The following is a 24,909-nucleotide window of genomic DNA, read 5'->3' on the forward strand; positions in this document are numbered from 1 at the left end:
CTCTGTCTTGGTGCTTTCAGTACATTGATACTCCTGCTATCTCTCTGCTCCACCTGGCATCTCAAACTCCGGGATAATCCCTGAGGCTTGGGTTTTCCAGAACTTGGTTGAAAGAGAACAGTCAGACCCTTGCATGGTTTTGACTCTCGTGAACATTCAGGGTGTGAGTATTCCAAGAGCTTCAGGAAAAACAGCAAGAATTCTAATTTAGTCTCTGAAGTGACAGAATGTCTGTTACTAGTGGCTCTTTCTAAAGGTTATGCAAATAAAAACAAACTCAGCTCAGATGCAAGAGAAAACAAGACCAGACTCTCCATTTCTCACTGGGAAAGTCTCACATCCAGTAAGAAACTTGCCCTGTCCCCTCCTCATCTTGTTTTAATTTTAATTTTTACCTTACTGCTATTTTATTTTTCTGGATATGATAGTATTTGTCACTTTGGTATTGGTTTATTTCACTTAACATATTGTTCTTAATTTTTATCCATATTTAATTTAAAATGAATGCATAGAAGTAATTGAGAGTTATTGGTACTCTTTGAAACTAGATTTTTAATAGAACACTATTATATATATTAACTTTTAAAATTAATATAAGTATGTATTCATGATCATCCTGTTGTTCGTTGATTGTCTCAAACAGGCACCAGTAAAGTCTCTTTCTACCTAACCCTGAGATTTTAAAAGAGCCATTTCAATGCTCTTTCAGGATTAGGAGGATGAGACCCATCATTGTTACTGGTATTTGGCATATTAAGTACGACATGGGAAGTTTGCCAGACTCTGCTGTGCAGGCAGGATACTTTTTGTAGCCTGTCAGGTTCTCCAAAGGAAAAATAAGATGATAAGATGTTATGTGGCTGCAAATGCGGCCGTGCGCTTCCAGGAGCTAGGTTTTATAGTCTCTGTGTCTTGGCCATTGATGGGACCAAACTGGCGCTGGCGGCAGCTGGTGGGTGTGACACCTACCTACTGGAAGATGGGGGTGTCTGTGTGGAGAAGGCCTAGTCCCAATCCGAGTAGGCTTGGCGACCTCAGCCCCAGGACACGCATGCCTGGGTTCCTCTGCCAGTTCTTTCATGCATGAGGCCCTCTGGACATGTGGAGAGTGGTTCCAGCATGGCTGTGGCTGGCTCCGGAGGTCCTCAGCTGCTGGGGCTCTGCTCGGGGTGAGGGGAGAGAGAAACTCAACCCTCCCCCCTCCAAGGGGCCCCGGTGAGGACAGCTAGATGCGGGGGCAGGGCACTCTTAATAAGTATGTATTAATTCTAATATATATTTGAATATGCACATATTCTCCAATGAAATTTATAATAGTTCAATATTTTAGTATATCCTAACTTATTTTAAGTACACCAAAATTGAATTTTTATATCAACTGAAGAAACTCATATTATTGAGTTCAATAAAATATGTTCTGAATAATTTTGTGAAATCTTAATTTTCCCCACAATATATAAGCATAATATTTAAAAATCACCATTGCAATATCAAAACATTATAAATAAATAGTCTAAAGGAAAATTAATATAAGACATGAGAATATTGACATACTATAATCAAATGACAACTGAGAAAACACATAGATGCTTACTAAGAATTATTTCCCTTTTACTATAGGATATATAAACACTTGAGATATTTATATAAAATTATACTTTCCATAGGTTTCCATTCCTTTATGGCTAGGAATAACCTTCTGCATTATTGGATGGGTAGCACTGTAGCACTGTCCTCCCGTTGTTCATCGATTTGCTCAAGCGGGCACCAGTAATGTCTCAAAACAAATTGTAACACTTGTTATTACTGTTTTTGGCATATCAAATACATCAATAGTAGTTTACCAGATTTTGCCATTTAGGCAAGATACTCTCGGTAGCTTGTCGGGCTCTCCGAGAAGGTCGAAGGAATTGAACCCAGGTCAACCACATGCAAGGCAAACTCCCTACCTGCTGTGCTATCACTCAAGCCCTATTGGATGGGTAAAAATAGGAAATTCATTATCTTAGTCTTCAAAAATTCACTTCTATTTTGAAAATTTTAGTATATGTGCTGCCAAAGCAATAGCACAGCAGTAGGGCATTTGCCTTGCACGCAGCCAACATGGCTGACCTGAGTTCGATTCCTCCTCCCCTCTCGGAGAGACCAGCAAGCTACCGAGAGTATCTCGCCTGCACGGCAGAGCCTGGCAAACTACCCATGATGTATTTTCGATATGCCAAACACAGTAACAACAAAGTCTCCAATGGAGACGTTACTGGGCCGGCTCGAGAAAATCGATGAACAACGGGAGGACAGTGACAGATGGACAGTGACAGATTTTGAAAATTTAACTTATATGAGGACTTTAAAAAAATACCATTAGCTTTTAAAAAATGTTAATAAAATTTTTTGTTACTTTTTAATATAACAAATATTATCAGTAGTAATATTATTGCTCACAATTTATTACACATTTATGCAAGAATAGGTGTATATGTGTTCAGTGTAAACTTAGGTTTCTAAAGTGCAATCTGGAGAGATAAAACAGAGAGTAGTGCTTCCCTTACATGCAGCCAACCTAAGTTTGATCCCCAGAACTGCATTTGGTTCCCCCAAGCACTGCCAGGTGTGATTCCTGATTACAGAGCCAGGAACAAATCCTAGACCACCCCTGGGTGTAGCCCCAAAACAAATAAAATTAAAATAAAGTGTATGAAAATTATTAGGTATTAAGTTTTTGATTTCAATGACCCCCCTTTTCTATTGCTCGATTTATTTTTATTTTCAGATTTCTTTAGTATTTTCCCCTATGGATTTTTTACGTTTTGATGTGACAGTGTATGAAGTTGGGTTGGACTTTCAGAAACTGTTCAATTTTGATGAGCAGCTGCAGGAGGTGTTTGAATTTGTTAAAATGACAACAATTTGTTGACAAAACAGCCACTTTTCTCAAAATCTTCAGGTGTATTTATTTCACATCCAAAAGGAAGACCTCACACACATCTCACTCAAGGGTGACTTATCCCGCACATTGATTCATCACTAATTTATGTTGCAAGTTTTGGGATATATTGGAAGTAACTATGGGTATGTAACTACTAGTTAATAGTTAATAACGATCCATCTATCTTGGATAGTGGAGTGTGTTATTCAATATTAATTTTGGAGAAATATAAAGAAAATCTTTGACCCTTGGTTTGTTAAACTTCATCCTTCACTTTTACATTCTTCCTTGCTTGCTTGGCAATTATTTAGCCTTGAGACTCATTTATTTATTTGTTTTATGAATATAACAATATTTTATGATATCCTTCAAAAATAAAATGATGTTAGATGAAGAAAATATTTTTTCAGTTTTTTAAGTTAATGATTTTAATCACTTTGCTTCGTTATTTTTATAGTTTCTTGAAATTTGTCAATTCTATTGAATGGCTCGCTTATATGTTACTTATATGGATTTTGAAGCAAATTCAAGTCACTCCTCATGACTTTTTTATTGTGAGTTGAGAATAAAGTTTTATTTTGTATCTCTTCTACCTATTTAAAAATGTATGAGTCACTGTAAATGAAGTCTCACGATGGAGACATTACTGGACCCACTTGAGAAAATCGATGAACAACGGGAGGACCGTGACCGTGACCATTTTATTTTTATTCATTTAAAATTAATTATTATTTAGTTTTTGGGTCAAACCTGGCTGGTCATGACCGGCAGTTCTCAGAGGACCATACCATATGTGGTCTCAGGAGTTAAGCTAGTAATCATGAATGAACACGAGGGTGAGAGAATTTAGATAAAAAGTGGGATGGGGGTGGGGGGAGGAAACTAGGCTTTACAACTGCATGCTTGAATCACAATACCTTCTTCAAGTGACAACTTCCTTTTATTAGAGATAAATTAATTTCTCTCTGCTTTGAACTAGAACTATTTGGGTTTTCAATAGAATGCACAGGTATTTTCTCTGATAGAATTATTAAGCAATAGATACTGTCTTATATAGCAAGATGCCCAAAAGCAAAGTAGCTCTGGAGTTACTTAATTCAACAGATTGACATTTGTCTTCTAAGTACGTAACTATGTAATCACTTTCCTTCTTTATGTTCTGTGCATCTTCATGTAACTGACTGATATAAAATCAATGCCCATATAATCCCTTTCTTTCCGAGCATCATACCTTACCACAATATTATGAGAAGGAACAAAACAATTTTGTTCTTCTGAAGAACAAAGTAATTTTCCTTCATACAAGGCATCTTTTCTTCAGTAACACTATTTTTGTTTGTTTGGGGGGGGTGGGGAAGCTAGCTGTGCTTAGGGCTTATTCCTGGCTGTGCATTGGGGAATCATTCATGGGGGTGGAGCTCAGAAGACCACATGGGGTGCCAGGGATTTAACCTTGATTGGCTGCATGCGAGGTATAATAAAACCTTGCATGCTTTACTATCTCTCCTACCCCACTCTCCACTGAGTCTTATTGTCTACAATTGCATCTTAAGACTATGCCTACAGTTATCAACATGAGGTAGAGAAACTATCATAGCACTTAGAAAAGGCATAGGTCACCTCTGTAGATGCAGAAGGTCTATTTCATCTTAAACATGTAATTTGAAGAAAGCAGGTGAATACCTGGTGAAAATGGCGTTTTTTTCCCAAAAAGAAGGGGAAGAAGAGTAGGCCAATGAGCCTCCATTTGTTAGTGAAAACATTCATAAAGGAGAGACAGAAACAGCCCTCAACATATATAAATTTGGCACAAGCATTAGAAAAGAATTTACTGAGCCCATAAATAAGCAGATAAAACCAATAGATTATCGATCCCTTTGAAAGAAGGTTATGCACAGAATTAAAATGATTCTATCAGTTAATCAATGACTGAACAAATAGCAGTAGCACTGTAGCACTGTCCTCCCATTGTTGATCAATCGAGCGGGCACCAGTAACGTCTCCACTGAGAGACTTGTTGTTCTGTTTTTGGCATATTGAATATGCCACAGGGAGCTTGCCAGGCTCTGCCGCGAAGGCAGGATACTCTTGGTAGCTTGTCAGGTTCTCCAAGAGGGATAAAGAAATCAAACCCGGGTCAGCCGCATGCAAGGCAAGTGCCCTACTTTCTGTGCTATCACTCCAGCCCTACAAATAGCAGTACTCTTATATCAAAAAAATTAAAAATTTAAAAAATTATTCTAGAGTTAAGAACTAAGATATACCCATACCTTGAGAAAGAAAATGCTGATGTTTTCTGGAAATAGTCTTAGGAATCCATAAAAAATTTAAGAATTAAGATGCACCCATTTACTTGAGATATTTTGTTGCATCTTCCTCTTCACAGATGACTGGAGAGTAGACACCCACTTCCTCCAGAAATAGTCTCAGGAATGCAGAAAAAAATTATGAAAGTACTACAGCTGTATTTACTGTATGTTTGAGTATTCATTTTAACAGTTTGTTTTTCTTCTGATGCTGCTTTTTCTCTGCTCGTATTTTTTATGTTCAGAAAATATTATGAATAAAAAGCAATCTGGAGAAGGAATGCTAGAAATAACACAATTGTTGGCTTCTGAAAAGAGAAGAAAAAGTTGATGACAATCTCAGTTATTTCATACTGATTAAGTACTAATAATCTATTCATCCAATATAGATATTTTTACAGTGAGTGCTCAAAATAGTGCTTAGAGAAATGAAAGCTAATATGACTATGTTAGACTGGCCCCCTCTTCACAGATGACTAGACAGTAGACATGTAATTATTATTAGTCATATATTCTCATTGTGAATGACTTCATTTTAATTGCTATCAATCATCACCTTTGAAAGGGAGCTTCTTCCATTATTTAGTAACTTGCTTTGAAATATTATGTGTAGAAGCTTGTTGTAGTATGCCAAGAGAGTCTGTGTCTTAAACAGTTTACTACTTCTCCCCAAAACTCATTTTATTTTGAAAATGTCTTTGCCACACTAAAGGTCTACACTGTTCAAACACCAGAGTGAACATAGAAACTGGATCAACATTGAACATGTTGAAACTGGATTTATCCAACCGATTACCTATATTGTCATAATGCTATGTTCAGTTTTCATGTGTGGACAGCTTTCTCTATGTTTTGTAAATATTATTTGTCAATTCATATAGCTGCTTCATGAATAAATGACAATATTCTTTTATATTAAACTATTTTTATTTACTTTTTAATGGAATCACCATGAGATACACAGTTACAAGGTTGTTCATGATTGGATTTCAGTCATATAATGTTCCAGCACCTGTTCCTTTGCTAGTATGCATTTCTACCACCAATGTTCCCAGTTTCCCTCCCTCCAACCCCCACATCCCAGTCGGCTTCTATGTCAGACACTTTTATTCTCTCTCTTGCTCCCTCTTTGCTTCTGGGAATTATGGTTCGCCATACAGCTACTGAAATGTTATCATGTATATTCTTTTATGTACTTTCATCACTCAGTTCTTGTCCCGAGTGATCATTTCCAACTATCATTATATGAGAATATTCTTACTCAGCTTCTAGATTATCTGATGAATGATGTTATAGTGAGTTCACCAATGATTACAGATATCCTTGTTTTAAATTGTATGCATAAATTATATATGAATAAAATATTTAAATATACATCAATGGAATATAATAGCATGTGCTATAAACATTCTAGAATATTCTATTAATATTTTTGTTTCCCTAGGCCAATATACAAGCACAGCAGGGAGTTGCAGTTTTGAAACAACTTCTGCGAACTGGACCATGGCCTGCCATCTTATTCAAGACACACATGATGATTTGGACTGGAATATTGGCAACAGAATTTCTACAGAAACGTTGACTCCAGTCTCTGATCATACCCCAGGTAAACCCAGTAGGGATAGCCAGGCCTTATAAACCACTTGGTTAGAAATATGCTTTAATTATTTGAGTGAATGTCAGAGTAACTTATTTAAATCTGTTTGGCTGGGACTAAATTCAATGGATTTTATAAGAAGAGTTAGCTTCTATTTTAATTATTTAATTATTGTGTAGAATCAAAACTGATATACTCTGTATAATTCTATGTCTCTTATATTAAGAGATTTTTATCTGATCACAGATTTTATTTTGTCTACAAGTGTCTCAAAAGTTCCCAGTTGGGACTGGTGTGAGAGAAGGGCATTCAGATTAAAGTATGGAAGAGGCAAGGATATACAGAAAGCAATGGGAAAAGTTCTCTACACTGACCACTGATTTCACTCCAGGAAATTTTATTCCCTAAGGTGTCAGGAATGTCGAAGGAATAATTATGGAAGTATAGAAATGAACAAAATGTTGATGAGTTTTACTTTTTATCCTGTAATTTCAAATTAATGTTCATCTTTCATCTGTTTCCTGTTAATAGAGTCAGGTTAAAACTAAAATTGTAACCTTATATATATTTTTCCGTGAATTCTTTTCAAAGAATCTGGCTTTTCTGGAGATTGAAAAAAAAGTTTTTCTCCTTGTTATGACTATTTTCAGTTTTACATGGTATTTTATGTATTTCCATTCCGGACCCCTCAGAGAAGTGTGAGCAGTTGAATGTTGAAGTTGGAACACCTGCCACAGATTGTGTAACTTTGAGTATCTCCCCAGGATTCCCTTTTCAAATCTATAAATTAGCTATCGTATCCATTTCCTACGTTTCTATGAAACGTATGGCATAGTGGGAATGACAGATTCTGAATCCTTAGAGGTGGGTGAGACGATAAATAAGCCTGCCCTTGAAAGCTCAGTTCCATTTCTTACTTGGTATAGGAACCCAGGAGATCCGTATCTTCTGCAGAGTTGGTGGGATATTCTCACTTTATCATCTCTCCTCCCATTCTTCTTTCCCTCTTCCCCACCTATCTTCTTGAGAACCAAACATACAACTGAGAAGAGAGTGGTACCCAGTCAAGAAGACTAACAGCAACCATACATTCTCATGTCAGGAAAGAACCTCCTCTAGCTGAAGAGGCAATAAATATTTCATAATTCTTCTGTCATCTCGGTGCATTCTCCATGCTGACATCAGCTTCATTAAAGAAGATATGATCTGAATGCATATGGGTTGTTGGAACCCTTCCCCCAAAGTAACTTTTGCTATTGTGTTGGGACCGCAAATTTCATTCGCAATCCTGGATCTTCAACCTTGCGGCCCAGGGTTCAAAGCTTGGATTTCCCAGTTTCCATGAACATTTCCTTGAAATTTTCTTTCTCCATTTAAACACACCCCGTAAGTTCTATTTGTGTTGTGGTATTTAACATTCAGTATAGGCACACATAAAAAGAGTATGTTACATGGAAATAAATAAAAGTGATGTGGAGGTGGAGATACATCCAACAGTGCTTAGGGCTTACTCCTGGATCTGCATGCAGCAATCATTCTTGATTGGGCTCACGGGATCTAGAGTGTGAGGATCAAAATTGTATTGGCTGCCCTCAATGTAAGAGCCCTGACTCCTGTACTAGCTCTTCAGCCCTCCCAAAGTAACTTTGAAAGTGATCAGTCTAAGAACATTTTATCTCTTGAGGACTGAGGATAATATCCTGTGATATGCCTAGAGGTTCCTCTGCCATGGAGAAAATTTTGTTTTGTTTTGCCACTCCTACCAGTTTTCAGAGGACTTTGTACTTTAGGGATAATTTCTGGCAGTGGTCAGGGAACTGTGTGGTTCCAGGAATCAAATTTGGGTTTCCTGCATGTAAAGCATGTGCGCAGATGATTGAGCAATGGCCCCATGCAGGGTTCAGTTTCTAGATGAGGTCAACATTGAATTTGTGAACTTTGGGCAAAATGCTCTCCATAATGTTGGTGGGCCTCATCCAATCAGCTGGAAGATGGGATTGAAGCAAAAGGCAAAGGGTGACTCCCCAACAGATCCACCTGTAATCCAACAGATTCACAATCCTGGATCTTCAACCTTGTGACCCGGGATTCAGAGTTTGGATATCCCAGTTTCCATGAACATTTCCTTGAAATTGTCTTTCTATATTTATACACATCTATCAATTCTGGTTCTCCAGAGAACCCTAAGTGTTTTGGTATTTAATATTCAGTACAGGCACACATAAAAAGAGTAATGTCACATAGAAATAAATAAAAATGGAGTGGAGGGGGGAGACATACCCAGTGGAGCTCAGGGCTTACTCCTGGCAGGGCTCAAAGGACCCTATGAGATTTTGGTGATTGAATGGAGTCACTGATTGCAAAATAAGTGACCTTTGTACTCTACTATCTCTAGCCCCTTAAGGTATTTTTCTTTTGGTAGAAAAAGTATATAAAATTGACAGGGATATTTTATCACTATGAAAAGAGAAGAACAAATTTATTGTATTCCTGGAATAATTCATATACCATAATATTCGATTACAGCATGGTTATCCATTCTTGTCTTAAAATTTTTCCTAGTTCAACTTCAAATTAATAATCCTATTTCTTTTGACCTACAAAGTTGTATTTCCTTGTAAATATACTAATATATAATAGATAAGTCAATGAAACAGGATATAGAATAAAATACTGAGGCTAATACTTAAGAGGATTTAGTATAAAACTAAGGTTAGTATAAAGTGAGTTATAAAATAAATATGGTAATTGCATATCTGGTGATATACATGAAAAAAATTATACTCTAGTTTCTCTTCTCTGTATTTCACACAAACATATATTTCAAATGACTTGAAAACTTGAAGTATAACAAATAAAAACTTTTACAAGTAAACATTATAATTTTGTGCAATTTAGTGACAGGATCTAACTTTCAAAGGACCAGAAACTAAAAACAAAAATAAATGCATATTTAATTACGTAAAATTATAGCTAGGGCCTAAAACTTCCATAAACAAAAGCAACAAGCAGCTAATAGCTTGCACATTTTTTTCTTGCAGAAAGCAAGTGTGATATACATGCAGATAACTTTTTTATTGTTCGTTTGTTGTTCTGCCATACCCAGCTGTACTCAGGGTTTACTCCTGCCTCTGCTCTCAGGAAGCACTCCTGATGAGGCTCACTCAGGGTGACAGATGTGCTGCTGGGGGTTGGCCCAGGTCAGCAAGTACAAGGCAAGTGCCCTACCCACTGTACTATCTCTTTGGCCTCATACTGTTAACTATTACAAATAAACTTTAAAAGGCAAACTGGACAATCAGAAGATTTACAAAATAAATTATAAGGTGACCAATAATCAGTCAACAAATATAGATAGATACACTAACGTTCTCAAATTATCAAAAATGCAAATAAAATCTTTGTATCAAATAGAAAAGTATTTTCAAGGTATATCTATAATGTCTGAGAGAGTGGAAATAGAATGATACTCATATGTAATTATGAAAAATTCCCATTTTGCAAAACACTCTGACTAAAAGTATATGTTTTAAGATATTTTCTTTAGTATTATTTGTATTTGAGTAAATGGTGATAGAATGGAATGCATGTCCTACATCTAATAATGTATCTGTTTTCTTTCATTGTTATTTTGGGGCATAATCAGTAGTGGTCAGGGCTTACTCCTGGTTCTGTTCTCAGGGATCACTCCTAGAAGGGCTTATCAGGCCATATGGGGTGCCAAGGACCAAACCCTGGTCTGTCACTTGCAAAGCAAAGGCCCCACCCATTGTACTATTGCTATGAACCCTTTGTCTGTTTCTTTTTTCATTTACTTACTTGTATATTGAATGCTAGATATACTCTAGGTCATGAGGACACATTAGTGACCACAAGCCAAAGATCATAGTGGAGTCAACATTCCAGAAGAGAACGATAATCAAGTAAAAGCCTACGATACACTCTGTTCATAGTTCAGTGGAAAAATGTAATAGAGTTAAGTATAATTGAGAAAGGCAATGGTTGGATGTGTGGTTTGGAAGTCTAAGCGGAAACTGCAGTGCTTTAATTCTGAGAAAAACAGATCGTGTTGAAAAAAGCCTTTCAAAAAGCGAAAGATGCAATGGAGATGGGGCAGCAGGGAGCCAGCTATATGAGAAAGTAAGCCTGGTCAAAAAGGTCCCAGCCAGAAGGACAGCCATTGCCAGTGCTCTGAGCTCCTCTGCTAGGTGGACGTCTCCACATGAGTGAAGTTTTGTGTACTCACAGGAGTTGATAGTTGTGGGGGTTGTCCTGTATCTTGAGCATTGTGTTGTTTCTCTGGTCTCTGCCACTCTCTTCTCACCTACCAGAATTGTCAGCCCGAATGCTTAGACATTTCCGACTATTTCCTGCAAAGGGGTAGGGAACATTCAAATTGTCTCCCACTGAGAACTAGATGACCCGTCTGGACATCTGCGTGACTTATTAACTCTACAGAATGCATGGGTCTGGCATCCTATCAGAGATGGGTACTTCACAGTCGCCTCGTAGTGCTCTCCAAAGGACATAGTTTAAAGAATAAAGCAATATGCAAGATGATTGTATATCTTTATCCAATGTTTTTCTGAATGAGACCAGTTGTAGTTACTGGTTTTGGCATATCGAATACCAATGGATAGCTTGCCAGGCTCTTCCGTGCGGGAAGAATACTTTCAGTAGCTTGCCAGTTTTTCCGAGAGGGATAGAGGCTTTTGGGGCGACCTCTAATCACCCTTGTAGGTGTTACCATATTTGAACCCTATCAAATATGGTATGACAATTCCGGAAGATGGGTATTTAGTGTCTTATGATGTGTCCGAAAAGTGTCCTGGAGTGTGGCGGTGGCTGGGTAGTGGAGGTAGTGTCGATAGTGGAAGTCTGCCAGTGGGGTATTTATCTGGGTAGGGTGGGTCTTCTGTGCGCAATCCGATCCCTGGGTGGTTGATGGAAGCAGACAGGGCAGGGTAGGGTGGGGCTCCTGATTAGAATCCCTTTGTCACCTGTGGTTGGTGGGAGCAAGCAGAGAAACTCTGTTCCTGGGTCTGCCGAGCTGCAGTCCAAGGTCTCAGAGAGTTCTGCTTATCTTGTTCTGTGGGTCTTCAGTGTGGCGACAGCTGGGTAGTGGAGGTAGTGGAAAACCAGCATTTCCGTACTACTGTTCAAGAAGGGAGACATCCATGACATTGGCAACTATCGCCCGATCTGCCGATTGTCTGTCATCTACAAGTTGTTCACTCGAGTCATCCTAAATAGGATTGGCAGAACACTAGATGAAGGACAACCATGCGAGCAAGCCGGGTTTCACAAAGGATTCAGCATCATCGACCATATCCACACAATAACCAAGCTCATTGAGGTTTCTCGGGAGTTCAAGATGCCGCTCTGTTTAACGTTCATTGATTTAAAGAGGGCCTTTGATTCTGTTGAGACGGAAGTGGTCATTGAAGCCCTAGCCTATCAGGGCATTCAAGCCCAATACATCAAGATCCTCTGTGAGCTGTATTGCGGATTCACTACCAGGATCTCACCATTCTACAAAGACGTGATCGTTGATGTCAAGAGAGGGGTTTGGCAGGGTGATACCATTTCACCGAAACTCTTCAGTGCCACCCTCGAGAACATCAGGTAACGACTGGAATGGGAGGGAATGGGAGTGAAGATAGATGGTCGGCAAATACACCACCTCCGCTTTGCTGATGATATTGTTTTAATAACACCAAACATCAGCCAAGCGGCACAAATGCTGGCAGACTTTGACCGTGAGTGTGGAAAGGTAGGACTATAGCTGAATCTTACGAAGACAATATTTATGAGAAACAGCCTCGTTCCTGATGCCCCATTTGCTCTCAACAGAACGACCATCTCTGAATGCAATAGCTATGTGTACCTAGGTCGAGAAGTCAACATGACAAATGACCTGGCACCGGAGCTGCGCAGGAGGAAGAGAGCGGCTTGGAATGCCTTCAAGAATGTCGAAGAAATAGCTAAGAGGATGACGAACCTCTGGCTCCAGGCACATCTCTTTGATTCCACTGTTCTTCCTGCATTAACATATGCCTCAGAGACCTGGGGGGCCCTATTCAAACAGGATGAGAATGCTATTCACTTCTCCCAAAGAAGAATAGAAAGAGCTATGCTTGGAATATCACGTTTCACTCAAATGAGAGAAAGAATCTGGAGTTCCGACATCTGTTGACGATCAAGAATCAGGGACGCTGTCTCTTTTGCCAAGGTGTCAAAAATCAGATGGGCTGGTCACGTAATGAGATTTAAAGACGACCGCTGGACTATAGCTATTACTGACTGGATTCCACAGGATGTCAAAAGACCGCGTGGCCGCCCACCTACCAGATGGTCAGACTTCTTCGTCAAGATCATGAACAATCGGTTTGAGGCTCTTCATGTTCCCAGAGCAAACAGATGCCATTGGGCTACACTAGCACGTGACAGGGACAAATGGAGACATTACTGGCACCCGCTCGAGCAAATCTACGACTAACGGGAAGTAAGTGATTAAGTGATTAAGTGAATGTTTTTCTGAAATAGTGACAATAGCACTCTTATAAGTGCATGCCAGGGATTGAGTCTGGGCTTCCTGCGTGCAATGCATGCACACTCGTACTTTGAGCTACCTCCCTGGCCCTCTTTTCATACTTTCATAGCTTATGTAAGTTCATTAAAGGCTATTTGAAAAGTTTTTTTTCAATTGATTCTTTATTCAGCCTTGTATACTAGTCATCTTGTGTACTAATAAAAGTAATTATTCGGACCGATGTCTTTATAATCCTTCCTCTTAATCACTACTTGAGACAGTATATTTTTACAGAATTCTGTCTTCAAAGTAGCCTGATTATATCATCCTTGCTATACGAATATGGGTCACTGAACTTGTTTAGGCATCTCTGAGGCAATGGGCTGCTAAGTAAATTGTAAGGACATTAATTAATTTTGACCCTCTGGGAAAAACAAAATTCTTTATGAGAAGGCCAGGAGAATCAAAGGGCCTATAGTCTATTTCTGAGCACCACAGCAGTGCTTTTAATTAAAGCTGTATTTATTGATCTTTTCACTTATTGTTACCAAGATGAAGAATTAGATACATACGTAGAACATTTTTGAAGAACATTGGAGGCCTATTTATGAGCTGTTTTGGAGCCACTGCAAAGTTGTAGAGAAAACTAAAAACATCCATTCTGCAGTCTGCACGTGAATAGCATTCAAACTTGGTATGGATGGGGCTTAAGGGCAACAGTCACAACCGTGTGAGGTGAATTAATGAAGATAGAATGTAAAAGTCTTTGTATTTATTTTCTCATTTGTAACTTCATTTTACTTTTAATTGTATTGTAGACTATCACCACACTTGGCATAAAAATGCTAGGAAGACAGTAGGAGTATCGTTCCCTATTTTTATGTTTATTTGAGCATAGTTAAGATTAGCTCTTACTAAAAACTTTGCTACTCCTCCATTAGTTGGGTCTAGAGTTCCCTGTACTTAGGAACAGCAAAAAATGAAAATAATGAATGCCATAAACACTTTGAATGTTCCAATGCAGTATGATGAGAACAGGGGGTATACATTTGATGATTGTTCATAAGGACCTGGAAGGGAATCCACCTCCTGTTTTTATCCACATTCTTACTATATGTACCACATCTACAACCCAAGGATGTGGGAGCTATTCAAACAATCTTAGACTAATACTTTAGTGTGGGTAATATTGTATGTAACACAATGTGTATGTATAATACCAGCTTAGAACAGCGTTTCTCAATATTTTTTAAATTGTGCCCTTCTCACCTCCCACTTCTGGCCTTGTTTTCTTCCTGTGACACCTCTGTCCTATCAGTTGGACTCTTGCCCTTACCATGGTCCCCTCATGTATATGCTTTCACCTGTGTGCATTGTGTTTGGAAGATTCTGGGGGCCTTCAGGAGCCACATGGCCCCTTGTTGAAAAACACTGAGAAGAAATGAGCAAATATTACTTCCTTGACTGGTTGACAGACCGCTCCTGGTCAAGCAGGTGACAACTGTACCTCTTTTGGACAGACAAGGTAGATGTTGATGTTCCTCTTTTATAGATGAGAAACAAGAGTCATTCCCTGACCACCCTAAGGCTGAATCATGAGTAAAAAAGTCAAAAGTGAACACCTGGTGGATGGACCCTAATCCAAGATCTCTTTCAGAACACCACTATTGCATATTCTGTCTTTCTAGAGAGCTCTGGCTAAATCTCCTTGAGCTCTGTGTCTGAAGTCTCTCACCTCTTTCTTATAATAGATTCTTACCCCATCTCCTGCCTGCCCCCCCACCACCTACCTCCCTCTCCACCCCCTGGGTATCTGACAGAGTAGAAAGGCACCCCTATTTGTGTTGGTACATTACGGCTTGGTCAGGAATATACAATTATAATTATTTTTTTAAAAAAAAAAACAAAAACCAGCCCCGCATCAGTCACATTTAGATGACGCTCATCTGGAGAGGGAGGGTTAAGGAGGGAAAAGGATAAAGGAAAGGGGGAAAGCCAGAGAGATAGAGAGAGATAGGAATTGAGGGAGTGAAGAGAAGGAGAGGGAGGAACTGCTTTGTGACAGATTTTTTAAAATTAAACTAGTGGACCAGAACTGTTCATAGCATTCTAGAAAAAGGGCGGTGTGTGTGTGTGTGTGTGTGTGTGTGTGTGTGTGTGTGTGTGTTGAGGGGGGCAGGGCACACAGAATCAGAACAGATATCTGGATTTACCAGCAGCAAATCCTATAGCTTGCTGAGATTTTTCTCAAGGAAGCTGCTCACCTTGTCTGAATGACACTATTTGCCCTTCTTAACCCGTGGAATGGCATCTGCTTGGCACCTAGGTCTGTAGTCTGGCAATGACAAACAAGAAGATCGACGAGTGGCATTGGTTCAGAGACATGTGGTTGAAGATCACTGGCCTCACATCAAGGCAAAATGATTGTTCTGTAAAGAATTGCATCCCCCCTCTCAAATTGTACATTGAAACCTTCTCCCCAATGGAACTGCTAGTCGTTCCACTTAATGCAGGCTGAGATCTGAAGAATGAGGCCTATGGCAGTTGAACTTGCTGTCTGTATAAGAAGGAACCACAGGAAAGACTTGGGGAGAGTCATCTTCTCCTCCCTCCCAAAAGACTGGGAAATCAGGGGCTGGAGTTGGGAGCTCCTCCACTTTGCCCCTGGTTGACCTAACTAGGACTGATGAAAGCCAGCGAGCCTCAGAGACAGGGCTGGGAAGATGAATGTGGAGACTTCAGGGTTCTGATCACAGCAGGCTGAGGAGAGAGAAAAGCCTCTACATAGGCCTGTGCTCCCCGTATCTCCAACTCATACTTCCGGCCTCCAGAAGTGGAGAAAAATTAATTTCTGGTGTTTCAACAAGCCGGCCTTAATATTTTATCATAACAGTCCAGCTGACTAAGACAAATCCCAAGAAAGTGTGTGAAAAATTCTTCAAAGTAACTGGCTGCTGCACAGCAGCCAGAAACACCTGCAGAGTCAGGAGCCTGCCCCCACCCCCACACCCCACCCCTGCGCCAGCATTGCCTTCCCACACAGCTGCTCACAAAAGCGCCGTTTTCTCTCAGCATCAAAATCAGAGAACTGCTGCCTGAAGAAAAATTGGACCTCTGCCTGGAAAGGGATTATCCTGAGATAATTGCCGACTGCGAAGGAGGCAAAGTCACGCTGGGGTTACACAGGAGCGACACAGGCAGTGGCAAGGGAGAATTGAAGAAAGAGAAGCCTGTCCAAGAATGAAAGCTGAGGAATGGCGGCCAGCCTCCCCCCTGAGCCTCACAGCCAAGGACAGTAGGTAGGTCTTGCTCTTGGCCCAGGTCAGGTGATTTGAAAACATGGCTACCTGGGGGTCACTTATGAATATTCTTATTTAATTTGGGTTCATAGTGTGACCTGAGCTTCCAAATATTTGAGATGCTGAGGCATAACCAAACCTAAGAGAGTCTGTCCTGCAGTGAAACTATGTTTGTGCCTGTAGGGCCTTCTCCAGGCACACAAGCCCAGCTCCTCAGCTTCCCAAAGGTTGTGTCTGACCACCAGTTCCCTCCATGGAGCAACAAATCCCCTCGTGCCAAAGTTTAAGTGGAAACCAGTGCAGATTGAAGGACAACTCCACTTTTGTTTCAGGCTATTGAAGGGCTGCTAGCCTGGAGCCCATAATCAGGAAGAAAATGTTCATTGTTGAACTAGAGAAGTTCAAAGTGAGCCAAGTGGGTGCTCTCTCCCCATTTTTGCACAATATGCTTATCTTTGAGTCATCAGCCCTAGAACACGTGATAATCTCAAGGGCTCCAAACTGTACCGACAGCTACAAACTGGAAGATTGTGAAAAAGCACCGTAGGAAGCAGATATCTCATTTGTAGGCATTTTGTAATATGTTCGAATTAGTCTTTAGAAAACTGTTGAATACCCAAATCTTTTGAGTTGCATTCACCTTATGTCTCATGTACTTGAGATGGAAGCTTCCAGTCAGATTCACAATGGAATACTGATTCCAAAGTGAGATGAGAACCTTCTCATTTTGTACCCAGGTGCTCCACAAGTCTAACTATTTTATGTGAAATATGATGTAAAAAGTTGGGAAAATAGATATTCCAATATAGAGATATATATATTAATCTATGTCTTTTGATAAAACTACCTATACACATATAGGCACCTATATAAATCAACATGAAATGCAAGTTAGTATATTGATATAGATTAAAGCTCATATTACAGATTTATACATATATTTTCTATGGATTAATTTTTTTCCTTATGCAAAGGAAGTAGAATTAATTTTTGAATGTAAAATGCTAGGTACAGAGAACTGTAGACCTAGACTTTTAGGAGCATATACTGAAGTATGAAAGATCATATAACTTGAGAGTCAGAATAGTTTTTCAATAATCTAGTGATTTTGAAGGTGTAGGTAGGAATGGAGAGAACATAAGAGTTTGACCATGAGTTGAAATGATTAAAGCTGGATTTGGAGTGCATTGTTTTCAACCATGGTTAGAAAGTTAAAATCTCTGAAACATGTTTGTAAAAATAGCTCACCAAAATATAACAAAGCAGAAAATCCCTGCCAATCTGACATCTCTGATGAAGAAGAACTATTCAGAAAAACAATCAGGGATCTGTACTCACAGTATATGTGAAGATAGATCTGAAAACAGTGCTGATCCTTAAATAATACATTGGAATTGACTATGATACCAGTTCTGAACAGGTATTTGTTTAAAATGGAATGAGTTTTCAGTACTCCAGGGAAGTTCATTACATCTGTAATGATGGTAACGATCATAAGAATGACAAAATCTAAGCAGCTATTTAAATGGAATCTTGTGAATGTTTAATACCATTTAAAATATATATGGGGAATTGAGAGATAGTACAGTGGGCAGGGTGCTTGCCTTGCCTACAGCTGGCTTGGGTTTGAGCCTCAACACCCCATTTGCTCCTCCTGACACCGTCAGATGTGATCCAGTCAGATTCATAATGGAATACCTTCATGGAGAGCCAGAAGCCCTGAGCACAGTCAAATATGGCCTCCAAAATGCCCCAAATTAAGTAAATAAATAAATAAAATTTAAATCTACATAAGTAAATTAATGTTTATGCATGTCAGTGACATATTTGTAAAATAATATCTATTGGCATTGGTGAAAGCTTTTTAAAACTCATTTCTGCAACAAATGTTGGTGGAACCCATCTGTTGCTGGCCACTGAGATAGGTCCTTGGGAAGCATATTGAACAGATCAGAGAAAAATCTTTTCCACCCTGTGCATTCAGACTGACACTGTAGCAGAGGAAGAGAGAAAATCAGTGCCAGGCTAGTGACTCCATCCTGAGGTCACTGGCACATTCTAACTTGGAGCATGTGATTTCTTTCCAGGGTTTTCTCTTTTCTCTCCTGTCATATTTCTTAAAACTATTTTACTTCCTTGAAAAGAAAATCACTACCAAACTTTATAAATAAAAAACATATGTAGTGCACCAAATTTTGATTAGTATCGTGAGGATGGAGCAGTAAAAGAAGGAGCAATCAGGACCAGCCACCAGGGAGAAGTGGCTTAGAAGTTAGGAGACTGGGGGTCTGGAGTGTAGGGAAGGGCAGGTTAAAGACATTTTCAGGTGTAGCTGCTAGAAAGTAGGTCCCTGCATCACTGTCTCCAGTTCTGTAAAGAGTTCATTATATATGTTGAAAATGTGTTCATGAAAGGATCCCTCAAATGAAATAAAGAGAAATTTCACAGGGATTTAGAGGAAGAGAATTGATATGATATCTCTGTGACGGTCAATGTTTCCTAAGAGTCAGAACTTGTTTACATCTGTTATCTTGCATTATGCCATTAAAACTTTGTGCTGTGAAAGATATTGAATTCTTAAAAAGGTTAAAAAAGAAATGATCTGACAAAGTCCAAGGTGGGACTGAACAGAATGGGATGGCAAACTTTGACACAAACTACTTTGTTCTGTAGCCTGCACCATCCCAAATGACAGCCACAAGCCACATGAGACTGCGGATTTCTTAAACTGTGATTAATTTAAATTGAGATCTGCTAGAGTGAGTACAGATCTTAAGAAATTACAACATATAAAGAATATATAAAGACTAAGTACCTCATCAATAATTTAAATATTTATTATATGATGAAATTATACTATTTTGAATATGGTGGGTAAGATAAAATATTTCAGTAGAAATTCAATTATTTCCTTTTATTTTTAAAATTGGGGGCTCTTTCAGGGTCAGGGGAATGAAGTCCATTGTTATTAGTGTTTTTGACATATTGAGTATGCCACGGGCTAGCCAGCCAGGCTCTGCCGTGTGGCAGGATACTCTTGGTAGCTTGCTGGGCTCTCTGAGAGGGATAGAGGCTTTTAGAGCAACCTCTAATCGCCCTTACAGGTGTTCTCATGGTTTGCACCATATTTGAACCCCATCAAATATGATGTGGTAATTATGGAAAATGGGTATGAAGTATCTCGGTCTGGAAGGCAGCATGGCGCGTAGCGACAGCTGGGTAGTGGAGGTCAGCTGATGAGATATTTATCTGACACCGCCAGGGTGGGTCTTATGGGTTTGTCCTTCCCCAACTGCAAAACCAAGATGACTGCCCTCCAACATCCTGATGGATCTATCACATCTTCCAGAAGGGCAATGGAGAAGATTATGCACGACTTCTACTCGGATCTCGTTGATAGCCACGTCCACCTGCCCACATACCAAATTCCACAGGGTGGATATGTCGTTCCAAATGTTCTCCCTTCAGAAATCCGACATGCCATTTCTTTGATAAAGAAGCATAGTGCCAGATTGGAACATTAGCACAGCGGGTAGGGCATTTGCCTTGCACACGGCCAACCCGGGTTCAATTCCCAGCATACCATATGGCCCCCTGAGCACTGCCAGGAGTAAATACTGAGTGCAGAGCCAGGAGTAACCCCTGTGCATTGCCAGGTGTGACCCAAAAAGCGAAAAGAAAGAAAGAAAGAAAGAAAGAAAGAAAGAAAGAAAGAAAGAAAGAAAAAAGCATAGAGCACCTGGTCCAGACAAGGTCAGACACGAACACCTGAATAATCTGCCACCAGTACTTATCAATACACTGGCTTGGCTCTTCACATGCTACCTGTCTGAATGCAAGGTTCCGTCCCAGTGGAAAACCAGCAGGACCGTTCTGTTGTACAAGAAGGGAGACATCCATGACATCGGCAACTATCGGCAAATCTGCCTGTTGTCTGTTATCTACAAGTTGTTCACTCGAGTCATCCTGAATAAAACAGACAGAACACTAGATGAAGGACAACCATGCGAGCAAGCTGGGTTCGAAAATGATTCAGCATGATCGACCATACGCACATGGTGACCTAGCTTATTGAGGTTTCTTGAGAATTCAAGATGCTGCTCTGTCTAACGTTCATCGATTTGAAGAAGGTCTTTGATTCTGTTGAGACTGAAATAGTCATCGAAGCCCTAGCCAAACAAAGTGTTCAAACTCAGTACATCAGGATCCTCTGTGAGCTGTATTATGGATTCATCACCAGGATCTCACCATTCTACAAGGAAGTGATCATCGATGTAAAGAGAGGAATTCGGCAGGGTGATACCATTTCACCGAAAGTCTTCAGTGCCACCTCTAGAACGTCATGTGATGACTGGAATGGGAAGAAATGGGAGTGAAAATAGAGGATCTGCAACTACACCATCTCTACTTCATTGATGAAATCATTCTAATAACACCAAACATTAGCCAAGCAGCACAAATGCTAGCCGACTTCGACCATGAATATGGAAAGGTCGGACTGCAGCTGAATCTCACCAAGACAATGTTCATGAAAAACAAACTAGTCCCTGATGTTCCATTTTCTCTCAGTGGAACGAACATCTCCGAATGCAGCAGCTATGTGTACCTGGGTAGAGAACTCACCTGAGGAGCGACTTGGTGCCAGAACTGTGCAGGAGGAAGAGAGTGGCTTGGAACGCCCTCAAGAGCATCAAAGAAGTTGTTAAGAGGATGAAGAACTTCTGGCTCTGGGCATATCTTTATGACTCCACCATTCTTCATTCATTAACATATGCCTCAGAGTCCTGGGCCATATGAAAACAGGATAAGAACGCTATTCAGAGGAACAGGATAAGAACGGTATTCAAAGAGGAATTGAAAGAGCTATGCTTGGAATTTCACATTTCACTCAAGTGAGAGAAGGAATCTGGAGTTCTGACCTCCAGATGATCCAGAATCAGGGATGCTGTCTCATTTGCAAGGCATCGGAAATCAGATGAGCCGGACACATAATGCAATTTAGAGACGACCGCTGGACTAGAGTATTAGCGACTGGATTCCACAGGATGTCAAAAGGACTCATGAATGCCCACCTACGAGATGGTCGGACATCTTCGTCAAAACCCTGAACAAATGGTTTGAGGCTCTTCATGCTCTTGGAGTGAGCAGATGCCTTTTGGGCTACACTAGCATGCGACAGGGACGAATGGAAATGTTACTGGCTCCCGCTCGAACAAACTGATAATCAAGAAAATGGCAAGTAATACAAGTGAAGTGAGTTTTAAAAATGGACTCCCAAATATTAGAAAATCACATGTGCCTCACAATATGTTTCTTTTGGGCGGACCCATTCTGTACTCTATTGCATACATAGAGAATATAAAATGATCATGTAAGTAATAAGGTGAATAAAACACAAATTGACCAAAGAGAAAGTTTGAAAAGTATTCATCTGTGGGTATAGTAGAACTGGGAAATCTCTTGTTTATCATTTTGTATGCTTGCAGCAAAGTTAATTACATATATAATTAATTTCACTTCCAATTCAATGTAAATGAATATAATTAGGGGGAAGAAGATACGAAAATGTCATGTGATTAGGGCCCAGGATATAGTATAGGGGTGAAGGAGTTTGCCTTGCAGCTGGCCAACCATGATTCAATCCCTGGCATCACATATGATCTCCCCTAAGCACTTAGTGATCACTGAATACAGAACCAGGAGTTAACCCTGAGCATCCTAAGAGTGTGGCTTATGCACACCTCACGAAAAAAGTCAGGTGGGACAATTGAAATAATTTAACCTAAAATGATAGATTATCTTCATAATAAATTCGTGTATTTTAACAAACCACATCCAAAAATTTGAACATTTACATACAGTCTTTATGATATCTGAAACACCACTTTAAAGCAGGAAACAAAAAAACCAATTCCTATACTCTGAAAACTACAATGGTTACTAGAGTAACAAGGGCCAGGGCAGGTGAAGGAATGAGCAAAGAATCTTTTCAGTGTTGAAATGGGACTGAAATCTTGGTGGTGGGCATAGGGACAATTTCCCATATATAGATGTATGAAGGTAAAACCCTGAAATTCCAATATATTACAAACCAATAAATTAGTTTCTGAAAAGGAAAATACACTTTCTTTAATGCTTACTCCAATATTTCTTGTGTATCTTTATTCAGTATGTTGTCAAAATCCAATCTTAATTATACATTATTTTGTGTTTGTGCTAGACATTGAACCCATGGGCTCACACCTGCAAGGCAAATACTGTTCCACTAATCTGTATTCTCAGCCTAAAAGTTCACATTTATTTTTATTATGGGAGGAGTCATTTGGTTGCTATGTGCCAGTGCTCAGGAAGTACTCCTAGATTTGTGCTCAGGAACCACTCCTGGAAGGCATATAGGGTGCCAGGGATTGAACCTGGGTCAGACACATGCAAAGCAAGTGCCTTACCTGCTGTACTCTCTGGACCCTTGTTTTAATATTTTTATGAAACCATAGTGTTTGTAACCTGATGGACAATATTTAGAACCATATTGGGCAATATTTATAACCTCGTTGTGATGACTGATCATTATATAATTAATTATGTCAAACTATTCCAAATTTATATGTTTGTATCTTCTGTTATCCTTTAAAAATTTTTTTCATAAGTAACTACAGTGCAATCATTCTTGATAGAATATTTTCCTTAATACGATGATTGGTGGTCCTATTAGCAGACAGTCACAATCTGAAGTTCTTGAATAAGAAAAAATTTGCCTTCCTACATAATTGGATTGGCTATTTGTACAAGTCTCACCACCATGACAGCTATGACCTTCAGCATGAGTATCTTCTCTTAAATCTCTAAGCAAATAAATTGATTTACCTTATGTTTCTTGCATTAAGCTTGGATTAAGCAGGATTATCCTTGTAATTTGATTTTATTTAGTATATGAACATATTATGTAACAACTATGAATTTATTTTAGATTATTTTAGAATCTCTCTGCCTAGTTGAATTGTGAAAGCTGCTAATTCTTTTGTCCCTATCTAGATCCCTGCAACATATTTATATATTCTCATTTCTTTTGTTGCCAATATTTATCTCCCTTTTGCATAAATTATACATGGTAGCATTTATGAATATTAGTCTATTTCATTTATTCCCTATTTTTGCCCCATTTATCTTGCCTTGATTTCTCATGCTGTTGAAACATCAATACATTAGGTAAAATATTTTTAACCCAAAATTACACATGACTAGTTTAAAACATAATAATACCATAATTAATATTTTTATATTATGTCATTTCCTGAAAAAACTCAGTATCATTTTAAAATTTGTTGTGAATGCTTTCTACATACTATATTAATTCAATGTTTCAGTAAGTAACTTAGTTTGGAATGAAAGACTGATAAATTGTTTACGTTCATAAAATACAGAGTGTTTATAATATATGTTTGTTTTCTTTTTATGGAATAATATAAATTACTCAAATAGCAATATGAAGTCATATAACATATATGAAATAGATGTATTCTATATCTAACTAAGTATAGAAGGACTTGTTAAAAACAATTCTATACTGCTACTTTTGTAGGGTGCCAATCACTGTGCTCCTGATTTTATGAAGACTTTCTGATTTAATCTTCCACTATATAGAGACTTTTACTGAGGAGGAAATTAATCCATAAAGTGGGTTATTAATTTTTCCTAAGCCATAGAGTTTATGTGTAGTTGCCAAAACTTAGACTAAGTATGAAGCAAAAGTCTCTTTTTATAAGTATTATTCTCTATAATCTGATATAACTTTTACAAAATTATCTTAAAAGTATATTGGTGATCTTATAAATGATTACTAATTGAGAAGTTCTCTTTTAAAACACAAAGACATAAGATTCTGTTTCATTTGTGTTATATTAAAATTGTATTTCTAAAAATGTGATTGATAGCAGATGAATCAAATTAAGTTTTTTTTTTCTACTTTATGTTTTCTGGATATTGGCCAATCCTAGCTGCTCAGAGCCTATTCCTGGTTTTACACACAGGGATCACACTTGGCAGTGTTCTGCGACCTGGGTTGGTCACATGCAGGCAAATGACCTATGTGTTGAACTATTGTTCTGCCCCCTCTACATTGCTTATTCAATCGAATTGGCTTTTTCTTCCACCGTTTAGCAGCATGTCTGCTTGATCTTGTGTTATCTTTGTAGTACAACCATTCCTGTTCAGATGTACAACAATCCCAGTAAAAAGTGAGACTTTTTCAC

At 38.9% G+C, this 24,909-nt stretch overlaps 1 protein-coding gene across 1 annotated transcript in view; it reads left to right on the forward strand.

Annotated features, from left to right (window-relative positions):
- The window catches only part of MALRD1 (MAM and LDL receptor class A domain containing 1), a 625,529-nt gene that overhangs the window by 405,701 nt on the left and 194,919 nt on the right, over nt 1–24,909 (forward strand). The window contains exon 32 of the mRNA XM_056114588.1: nt 6,677–6,838. Within this exon, the coding sequence (XP_055970563.1) occupies nt 6,677–6,838 (162 nt within the window). The remainder of the gene's footprint in view (nt 1–6,676; nt 6,839–24,909) is intronic.

This window comes from Sorex fumeus, unplaced genomic scaffold (assembly GCF_029834395.1).
Source record: "Sorex fumeus unplaced genomic scaffold, SorFum_2.1 ptg000026l, whole genome shotgun sequence".
Lineage (NCBI taxonomy): Eukaryota > Metazoa > Chordata > Mammalia > Eulipotyphla > Soricidae > Sorex > Sorex fumeus.